Below are 10,599 nucleotides of genomic sequence, written 5' to 3' on the forward strand. Positions count from 1 at the left end.
AGGACAAAGTAGTGTATTTAAGGTAGGAGAATGTAGGCTGAGGATATAGCTCAGCAGTAGTGCTCTTGCCTAGCATGTGTGAGGCCCTGGGTTCAGTCCCAAGGAAGTGGGGAGAGAGAATTAATGTGGGGTCTACAGCCCAGTTTCTGAAGTCAGTAGACCTGGTTTTGATGCTGATTATGCCACTGACCTATTGTGTCTTATTAGTTACTTCAAATCTGTTTCCTTATCTATAACATGGGATGATTCTTGCTCCTAAGAATGTAGTGCCTGATGAATTTAGCAAGGGCTCAGTGTTTGACTGACAGACTGTGAAGATAACAGGTATAGTTATAATTTGACCCTTGGGACAATCCTTCAGCAGACAAGGCAAAGGGCATAGATACATTGATTCCTACAATGCCTGGCAGTAAGGGCCCACCCACAAATATTTAAACCCAAGCAGTGGGCACCGAGTTGGAAATTATGCAGTACAGAGAGACCCAGCTTCTGTTACACAGCAAGACCCTGTCTCAAATTATGGGGTCTGTGAGATGGCTTGGTCGATTAGGAAGCTTGCAGCCCAATCTGAGTTGGATCTTCAGGGACCTCTGCTCTCACTGTATGCACATGTACACACACACACACGTTAAAAACAAACTTTATTACACATGAGGTACTTAATGTGGCCAAAGGAAAGGACGTTCCATAGGGCACCGGCTGGCTGACCTGAGAGTACCCGGGAAGTAGCCTGTGGAACCACAACACCCACAAGGCTTCGCGGCACTTCCGATTGGTCCTGAGTATGAGGTTGGTGATTGGTTCTCTGTGGGCACGCCTCAACCCGGAAGTAATCTCCGCAGGTCCATGTGCAATGGAGAACCGGGAGTTTGGAAGCGTAGGACGTGGATCCTAGGGCCCGTGGCCAGGTTGATCCCGAGCCACAAACAAAACTGCTGTGACCTCGAGGACTGTTGAGGGCGCAGCTGCATTTCGCCCCACCCAAGCTGTGCCCCATGGAGTCTACGTTCAGCAGCCCCGCCGAGGAGGCCCTTCAGCGGGAGGCGGGCGTCCCAGGACTGTTCACCCCTCCAGAAGACCTCGACCGAGTGTACGAACTGGAGCGAGTCACGAAATTTGTCTGCGACTTAGGGTGTCAGCGGGTGAGGGCCAACTTAGAAAGGGAGGGTTGGTTCGCCTCTGGGCATGGATTGAGGGATTGGGATTTGGGATGCTACGTGAGGACTGGTGGGTTGAGGTCGGAGTCCGCCCGCGTGGAACGGACCACCGCCACTCCGTGGGGCGGAGTGTCCCTCTGGAAGTAGGAGCTTTGAAAGTTGAATGTTTCTTTTGTAGACGCCCTTGGTGGAGGAGTTTGGTTGTTGCTGACGTTATGGTTGTGTTTACAGGTGGCCTTACAGTTCCCTGACCAGTTACTGGGAGATGCCGGAGCAGTGGCTGCACGGCTGGAGGAAGTCACAGGATCTAAGATGTTCATTTTAGGGGACACAGCCTATGGCAGGTATGAACTTGTGCTGGGAGTAAGTGGTCAGGTCTGAGGATCCAGGCCCCGTGGGGTTACCTTGCTGACAGTGTCTGCCTCCAGTGACTGTGTTTACATTATGATGAGACGCTCCTCATGCCAGTTTCCCTCAGTGACAGTGAATTCCTAACATGTTACCATGTCCCCCACTGGCCACATTTCCCATTGATGACAACCCTTTCCGGGTAGGGAACGCCTCTCACCAACATTCTCTCTCCTGCAGCTGCTGTGTGGATGTACTGGGTGCTGAGCAGGCTGGCGCTCAAGCCCTTGTCCACTTTGGTCCTGCCTGCTTGAGCCCCCCTGCCCGCCTGCTGCCTGTCACCTTCGTTCTTGGTCAGCGTTCTGTTGCCTTAGAGCTCTGTGCAAAGGCCTTTGAAGCCCAGAACCCAGATCCCACAGCACCGGTGGTACTGCTGAGTGAGCCAGCTTGTGCCCATGCCCTAGGTGAGAGATTATACCTGCGATGGGAGGAGGGGTAGGTCCGTGGCTGCATGCCTTAATTTACCCCATTAAGCACACTTCCATAGAGCTCTTGATAGCTGCTTAGCTTAGTTTGTACTTAGGGTCACATTTAGTCACCTGGGGACGAGGCATCTCCTGCTTTGCCAGACTTCAACTCTGACGCCATCTCCTTCTCTTTCAGAGGCTTTGGCCACTCTCCTGCGCCCCAAGTACCGAGATCTGCTCATCTCCAGCCCAGCTCTTCCCCTGCCAGTGGGGTCCCCAAGTTCACAGCCTGAGCCCCTGGAGCGTTTTGGACGACGCTTTCCCCTGAGCCCAGGAAGGTGTCTGGAAGAATATGGTGCCTTCTATGTGGGAGGTTCTCAAGCCAGCTCTGACCCCATCCTCGATCCGGATCTGAGCAGACTGCTCTTGGGGTGGACACCAGGACGACCCTTCATTTCCTGCTGTCCAGACACAGGGCAGACACAACACCAGGGTGCTCAGGCTGGGCGGCTAAGAGCACGAAGACTGTATCTTGTCGAGAGGGCCAGAGATGCCCGTGTCGTAGGGCTGCTGGCGGGCACATTGGGTGTAGCTCAGCACCGCGAGGCACTGGCACACTTGCGGGAACTCACGGAGGCCGCTGGAAAGCGCAGCTATGTATTGGCCCTGGGGAGGCCCACGCCTGCTAAGCTTGCCAACTTCCCTGAGATGGACATCTTTGTGCTTTTGGCCTGTCCTCTGGGAGCCCTAGCCCCCCAACCTTCAGGTGGCTTCTTGCGGCCTGTATTGACACCATGTGAACTGGAGGCTGCCTGTAACCCTGCCTGGCCACCTCCAGGCCTGGCTCCCCACCTCACACATTATGCAGAGCTGTTGCCCGGTGAGTGGTGGGGCCGCATCTCAGCTTGAAAGTTGGGGCTCGGAGTCAAGGAGCCAGGATAGCTATCTTTCCTGTCCATTTCAGGCTCTCCCTTCCACGTGCCCCTCCCACCACCTGAGTCCGAGTTGTGGAGCACCCCAGACGTGTCGCTCATTTCTGGGGAACTCCGACCGCCACCTTCTTGGAAGGCATCAAATGGCACTGGGTGTTCTGCCCTAACTCCAAGGCCCCAGCTGGAGCTGGCAGAGAGCAGCCCTGCAGGTAAGCGTGCTAATACCCGCCCCTGCTAGCTTCTTGTCCAGGTCCAGCCCACACAGCTTGTTCTCATTCCTTCTGCAGCTTCGTTCCTTAGTTCCCGGAGCTGGCAGGGCTTGGAGCCCCGCTTGGGCCAGACACCAGTGAAAGAAGCTGTCAGCGGAAGACGGGGTATTGCCATCGCCTATGAGGATGAGGGGAGCAGCTGACACCATCCGTGGCCAGTCACAGAGAGACACATCTGCGGCCGCGTGCTCCCTGAACCAGCGTCTCGTCCTCTCACACTGATACTTGAAGGAGCCCGGACAGAGGGAATGCAGGTAGCCCCTCCGTGAGGTGCTGTCTGGCCTGCCCTGGCTCTGCCTCAGCACACATCAGTGCAATAAACGCCTGTTTGACAGGTGGGGGAAAAGTTCCAGGGCTTTCCTGGGCCCATCTATCAGCAGCCTGGGCCTGGGGCTGACCCCAGTTCCTGGTGTGCAGGTGTAGTTCTGCCCTTGTTCAAGGGCAGGAGTTAGATGATCCAGACCAGGGTTCTTCCACCTCAGCACTGTTGACATTCTGGGTAGAGTAGTTCTGTACTGCAGAGGCTATTCTGTATATGGTGGGATGTTTAGCTTGAGCAGAAGCACCCCCACCCCCAAGCTGTGACAACCCAGATTATCTCCAGATGTTGGCAGATGTAACTGCTTCTAATTGAGAACCACTCATCTAGACCCACACGAAGACAGTATTCATTAGACACACGGCTTTTGCGATTTTAAAGTGGATGAAAAACTCAGCTTCTCAGTTACACTGATCACATAAAGCGCCCACATGGCTACATGTGGGACAGTTCTGTCATAGTACAAAGCTCTGTGGGACAGTGCTGGGCTATGCTGACGCAGACTTGTCTCTAGGGGAACCAAAGAAACTGAAATAAACTGAATACTTTTCCTCTTGTTTCTCTTTACTCATCAAACCTCCGTTCTACACAGTTCCGATGGATGGATATGGGAGTTATATTTAACCAGATTCCTGTCCTCAAAGTGTGGTTGGGAAGAAATAGTGACCCCATAGAATAGAATTGTATGTGAAGAAGGGAGCCCCAAGGGCAGCTGGATCTCATAGCAGGCTCCTGAAAGGGACTCAAGAGGCATCCCAGACAGGGGAGTCCTAAGCTGGATCTTGTAGAGAAAAAAAATACTGTCAGAATAAAAAGAGTGAAAAGAACATTTGGACCTAAACACAGACCAGTCAACATGGTGGGTGCTTCAACCAAAGTAGAGTTGCTGGGCTGGAGGGGTAGCTTGGCAGAGTGCTTACCGTAACGTGTAGGCCCTAGGGTTTAATTCCCAGCAATGGTGTGTGTGTGTGTGTGTGTGTGTGTGTGTGTGTGTGTGTGTGTGTGTGTGTGTTTATTGAACCCCAAGCCCTAGGGTTTAATTCCCAGCACTGGGGTGTGTTTATTGAATCCCAGCAGAACTTACCTATCGTTGTCCACTTTACCCAAGAATCTTATACTGGCACTGTCCAGATCATGTGGTGTCCAGGCTAATGGTAGAGGCGGAGCTGTAAACCGCCATGGGAACCGGGTTAAAGTGAGCACCAGTCATGTATTCTACCATGTCCAGAGGACCCATCTGTATGCCAGGCACTAGACACACAGTGAGTACAACAGAAACCATGGTGCTTCCACCTCCTGGGGAGGATAGACAGACAGACACAAAACGCAGTATATCAAGTGGTGATAAGATTATGGGAAAGCACAAAGCTGCAAAAGAGGAAGCTAGAGGGAGAGAGGGGTTGGGAAATTACACAGAGTGGGTAAGGAAGGCCTCTGAAGGTGAGCAAAGACTGGAAGTTAGAGAGTGGGGCACATGAGCAACTAGAAACAGGGTGAACAAGTGCTACAGAAACGAGGGAGGGGTATGACTGACGAGGAATAGCTAGTAATCTGGCCGCAGAATGTATGAGAGGCCTGGGAGCGCAGCAGCTTTGCATACGGTATTTCTGAGTGAAACAGGAACCAAGGGGCATTTGAGCAGGAGAATGGCATGGCCCTGAAAGCACCACCTGGACATCATGGGGGCTCACAGCTGGCACTCCACCCTGCCTCTGGATTGGGAAAAGCAACCTAGAATGACCTCTGATGACCATCCGGTGTTAGCTCGCCAGTGTGAAGGCCATGAAATCCTCCTCCAAGCAGAGGGAACAGTCCAGCACCTTCCTAGAACTAGGTAGGACTAGAAAAGACCGGAAGGATCTGCAGCGGTTGGAGAATAAACCGCAAGTCCAGTGAACAGGTTAGGGAACAGGCAGCTCAGGTGGAGAGCCTGTACCTGGCGAGGAGAGCGCCGGGCGAGACTACAACTACCACAGTGCTCAGCGGCACGACGTCGGCCGCGGCCCGACCGCAGCCGGCCAGCCACTGTGCGCGGGGGTCACGTGAGCTGGCGCGTCACATGCGTCGGTCAGGTGGAACTGCGGGGCGGGCCAACAGACTGCGGGGCGGACGGTGGTCTCGGTGTTCTCTCAGGTCCCACCGATCCGACCCCTGCCGTCGCTGCCGCCATGACGGGGCTGGCGCTGCTCTACACCGGGATCTTTGTGGCCTTCTGGGCCTGCATGATCGTCGTGGGTGAGCGGGGCTCGGGCTGGCTGAGCTGGCCGGCTGGGGCGGGGGCAGGTGGCAGCCAGAGCCGGCCCAGCGCCGTGCCCTACCGCAACATAGGAGGCCGACCCCGGGCTGTGAGAGCCACACTGGCCCTTCCAGGGTCGTGACTGCCGGCCCCCTCTTGTCCTCGAGCCGCAAACTTGGGCGCCCTGCTTCCTCTTTTCTCTCCTTGCCCTCCCCCTTCACAGCTTGTTGGGTAAACAGCAACTGGGCCGGCGGGATCTGGCGCGGCCTGGACGCAGCGCTTGTTCCCCTCCCCGACCCCCCCCCCCCACGCCCGCCCGTGGAGGGGCTTGGTGTCACTGAGGAAGACGGGTTACCTAGGGAGTGGCAAAGAAAAAAAAAAATGGAGGCCTGGGCGGAGGTGCTCTTTCGCTCCGGGGTTCTTCTTAGATGTGTCGGGCAGTTGGGCAGTGTTTCTCGAGGTTGGGGAATGTGTCTCAGAAGTGCAGCCCTTAACTCCTTTTCTCATTGCTGCAGGAATCTGCTACACCATTTTTGACCTGGGTTTCCGCTTTGATGTGGCATGGTAAGGGATTCTCCCAGGAGCCCCTCTCTTTCTGGAGTTTGAGCCCTAGCCCAGCTCTTCAGACACACAGACCTTTGGGAAATAGTCTATCGATGCAGCATCCAGGACTGGTGGGCTGGAGCTGGGTGGGAGCTGAGTTGGTGTGCTCTCCCCAGCCCTGCCCTTGCCTGACCACAGCCGAATGGCTTTCTTCCTTATTCCCACACTAGGTTCCTGACCGAAACTTCTCCCTTCATGTGGTCGAATCTGGGCATTGGCCTAGCGATCTCCCTGTCTGTGGTTGGAGCAGCCTGGTGAGTGTTGGGACGGTGGGACTAGTGAGTGGGAGGCTCTGAGTCGTGGCCCGTGGTGTCACTGGGTTCTTAATCATCCTGGGGACAGTGACTACTTGGGCTCCTTTCATCCGTTTCTTACCCTTCCTTCAGGGGCATCTATATTACCGGTTCTTCCATCATTGGGGGTGGGGTGAAGGCCCCCAGAATCAAGACCAAGAACTTGGTTAGGTAAGTCTGAGGGCTTTGGGTTGTCAAAACCAGCTGTGATGGGGGTCTGATGACATACTGGCTCCTGACCAATCTGTCATCATGAGTCAAGGAAAGTTGGCTGGGGATCTTCTGAAGAAATGGCTGATTCCTTCTCACCTCTTTTCTCCACCCCACCCCCCACCTTTACCATTACTATTGCCAGCATTATCTTCTGTGAAGCTGTGGCCATCTATGGCATCATCATGGCAATTGTCATTAGCAACATGGCTGAGGTAAGAGAAAAACAGAGGGGAAGGCATCCATTCCAATGGTTTATGCTTTGCCTAAAGATTGGAGGAGAGGGAAGGTAGGTGCATTAGGGATGGTTTCTGATGGCCTGTCCTCCTCAGCCTTTCAGTGCTACTGACCCCAAGGCCATTGGCCATCGAAACTACCATGCAGGTGAGTGGGTAGCAAAAAGCTCCGTCTTGCCAGGCATGGTGGTATGGGCCTTTTATCCCGTGACTGGGAGGCAGTGGCAGGCAGAGTTAAGAAGCCAGCCAGCACTACATAACTGCGTAGTGAGACATCCCCACACCCTCATCTACACACTCGCTCCGACTTCCCAGCTTCAGACTCTTAGATTCTCAGCTGCTTTGGCCTGCTTTACAGAGTTGGGGTGGGATGACCCATCAGCCCGTGGGGCGGCATCTCCTGTGCTTGTCCTGGCCTCACTCGAGCTGCCTTTTATCCTCCAGGCTACTCCATGTTTGGGGCTGGCCTCACAGTCGGGCTTTCCAACCTGTTCTGTGGAGTCTGCGTGGGCATCGTGGGCAGTGGGGCCGCCCTAGCTGATGCACAGAACCCCAGCCTCTTTGTAAAGATTCTCATCGTGGAGATCTTTGGCAGTGCCATTGGCCTTTTTGGGGTCATCGTCGCAATCCTTCAGGTGCTGAATTCCCCCTGGGAACTGTGGTCTCTTTGTCCTTGTCCCCAGCCCTACTCTGCTTGAGAGCAATAGAAGCCCCTCCCCCCTCCACCCGTAACTGTGGAACTCTTCCCATCTCCTGGTTCCCCCTCTCTGTTGCTTTGTGTTTATCTGTCCTTTAGCCCCTCTATTTCCATCCTTTCCCTCTCTGCTGCCGCCTCTGGAAATGTCTTCTTTGTGATAAAGCCTGGTGTGGGATATCTGTGACAGTCGTGACTTGATAGGCACTTGGGTCTATGTGCATATGTACGTGACATGCCTGTCAGTAGACTGGCATGTCTGAACTCTGTATTTTGTCAGTGTGTGGGTTTGTGACTAAAAGACCAGCCTGAAGGTCTAAACATGACTGGGTTGACTCTTGGGGACACTGGCACTGTCCATGCCTGTCTGTCAGTGTGTCTGTCCTTGCATGGTCATCCATCTGTGGTCTGTCTGTCCACCCACGGTCTTGCTGGTTCTGATCTTATCACTGCCGCTGCCTGATCTGTCCTGTTCTTCTTTTGCAGACCTCCAGAGTGAAGATGGGTGACTAGATGATCTGTACTAGTGGGGCCGTGCCTCACTGTTATTTATTGCTGGTTTTCCTGGGACAGCTGGAGCTGTGTCCCTTAGCCTTTCCTGGGCTTGGTGTTCAGGGCCCTCCTGCACTCACCTCTTGCTGCCTGTTGACTTCGAAGGCATTGCAGTCCAGACTGAACCCCAGTGTTGGGGGGGTGGGCTGCTGATGGTGACTGTGTACAGCTGTGCACCTGTGTCCTCTACCCCCCATCCAGCCCCTCTTCCTAGTGTTTGTGAAATAAACTTGTTATTTGTCCCGGTCATTGAGGCTTCTGTTGGCCCTTTGCGACACCTTTCACAGAGGAAGGGTAGGGCCTGTGCGCTCACGTCAACCTCTTGTAACTTTCTATCTCTGTACACACCATCTCTGCTCTGGACAGTGCTAGCCCCTGGGTGGTGAGGGCAGGGTGCTAGGCTGGCTATAGCAGGGAGCCTCTTCCTTGAAAAGTCTGAGCTCTAGGATCTTCCTAGCCCTATGCCCTTGGACCCTTATGCACTGGACCCAAACTAATTAGCTAATTAGTTCACCTTTCAGGCTTCGAACTCCTGAGACTCCCTACAGCTTGTCTTCCTGGAGCCCAATTTTTTGCTTCTCTTTATAGTCCTGTATGAACACCTAAACTCTTCCAGAAACCTCTTCTCTGGTCTCAATTCCTGGGGCCCTGTTCAACTCCGCCCATACCTATCCAATTCTAGACTGTTTCCTAATCTTACCCAACCTGCTCCTACCCCAGAAGTCATTTTTAGTCAACACCTTTAAGGGGCTTACCCAGCAGGCAGCCCTGGTTGGCTGACCTTGAATCCTGCGCCCATGAAAGAGTTGGCAAGGCCCTAACCCCGTGTCTGAGTCGCCCACTATCGAGACCCCGGCCCAGCGAGCTGAGGGACCTAGCCAGCCGGCTCCTGACCTCTTTCCATTCCTAAGGCAAGCTGGTGGAGGAACCTCACTGATTCCCGCGCCTCTCCTGGGTCTCAGGCATCCGCATCAACGTCTCCCCGCTGGTTGGGCCGCGCAGGGCCAACAGCAGGGGCGGGCGGTGGAGCGGCGCGCGGCGCGTGCGGGAGCGCTGGAGGCGGGGGCCGCGGGGGCGCGCGCGCGGGCGCGCGGGCCTGGCCTGCCCCTCCGAGGAGCCGTAGCGCGGGAGGGAGGCGGCAGCGCAGTGGTCCGTCGGTCCGCCGGTCCGCGGGTCTGCCCGGCCCCGCCCTGCCTCCCGGGGCGGCTCGGCTCCATGGCCCGCGGCGGCCGCGGCGGCGGCGGCGGCGGCAGCGGCGGCGGCGGGAGGTGGCCCCGGGGCCGCGGGGACCGCTGACCGGGCGGTGGGGCCGGGCCATGGGGGACGGAGCCGTCCGCAGCTGCCGGAGCCGGTATCCCTACCCGAGCTGGAGCGGCGCCCCCTGCTGAGCCCCGAGCGCTGGGTGAGAGGAGGAGGGCGCGCGCAGCCCCCAGCCCGGGGCCCCGACATTCCAGCCCCAGCCCCGCTAAGGGGCCGCCCGCGCGCCGCCCCAGATCCCAGCCCAGGACCTGGTGAGCGAGGCGCCGGCGCTGCCCCTGGCCTGGCTGCACCCCACCCTACCCCCATCCCGCTAGCCTCCCGGGCTCCTGCGTCCGCCCCCAGCCGGCCTCCCTCATTGTCCTCGATCGCCCCGGCCTTGTGTCTGGCGGAGGCGCTCGGGCCCCCCGGCCCCACATCCACATCCCCCACTGCATGCACCCCTCCCCGGGGCTCCACACCCACCTGTCCTCTGCTGCCTCCCCCGTCCCGGGGTGCCACGTGTTCAGCCTCCCAGCCCCGCCCAGACGCACCCCTCAGACTGGTGGCTAGCCTGATCCAGAGCCCCTGCCCTGGAGGGAGAGGTGGGAATACTTGCACGTGGGTCTGGGTGTATGGCTAAGCTTGTATAAGTCCGGGAGCCGCGGTTTGTTGATGTATGTGGCTTGTATGTTACTGTCACCCCAAGTGTGTCTGGCTCTATATGTAGGTCTCTGTGTGTCCCTTGAGTGTGGGTGCCTACTGCTGGTACTAAAGCTGTCTGTGATTCTGTGTATGTTTGAGATATTCTGCTCTCAGGAGCAGAAGTGTTTGTTGACCTTTTGGAACTACAGCGGTGCTCTGACCCAAGCAAGACAGACAGGCACGACCACGACCACGACCACCACCACCACCACCACCACCACCACCACCACCACCACCACCACCACCACCACCTCCACCCCCGTCCACCTCTGCCATCCTAAGAACTTTACTCCTCCAGGGCCCAAGCATACTCCATTTCAGAAACGAGAACTAACTTTGCTG

The 10,599-nt window shown here is 56.2% G+C and overlaps 2 protein-coding genes across 3 annotated transcripts; both read left to right on the forward strand.

Moving 5' to 3' along the window:
* Positions 1-831: 831 nt before the first annotated feature.
* Dph2 (diphthamide biosynthesis 2) lies at positions 832-4,043 on the forward strand. 2 transcript variants are annotated; one of them, XM_052717721.1, is made up of 6 exons: positions 832-1,142; positions 1,389-1,501; positions 1,746-1,969; positions 2,169-2,852; positions 2,937-3,113; positions 3,192-4,043. In XM_052717721.1, exons 1-6 carry the CDS (start codon positions 996-998, stop codon positions 3,314-3,316), a joined length of 1,470 nt encoding a protein of 489 aa, XP_052573681.1. In that variant the 5' UTR covers positions 832-995; the 3' UTR covers positions 3,317-4,043. The 2 variants fall into 2 exon arrangements, with proteins under 2 accessions (XP_052573681.1, XP_052573682.1); XM_052717722.1 differs by having other exon boundaries at positions 984-1,090.
* A 1,514-nt stretch (positions 4,044-5,557) lies between these two features.
* On the forward strand, positions 5,558-8,565 carry Atp6v0b (ATPase H+ transporting V0 subunit b). The gene is made up of 8 exons (XM_052717723.1): positions 5,558-5,727; positions 6,244-6,292; positions 6,502-6,585; positions 6,718-6,795; positions 6,980-7,049; positions 7,167-7,218; positions 7,515-7,705; positions 8,251-8,565. Exons 1-8 carry the CDS (start codon positions 5,661-5,663, stop codon positions 8,275-8,277), a joined length of 618 nt encoding a protein of 205 aa, XP_052573683.1. The 5' UTR covers positions 5,558-5,660; the 3' UTR covers positions 8,278-8,565.
* The last annotated feature ends 2,034 nt before the right edge of the window (positions 8,566-10,599 follow it).

Source organism: Peromyscus californicus, unplaced genomic scaffold (genome assembly GCF_007827085.1).
Source record: "Peromyscus californicus insignis strain IS unplaced genomic scaffold, ASM782708v3 Scaffold_5__1_contigs__length_169319896, whole genome shotgun sequence".
In the NCBI taxonomy this organism is placed as follows: Eukaryota; Metazoa; Chordata; class Mammalia; order Rodentia; family Cricetidae; genus Peromyscus; species Peromyscus californicus.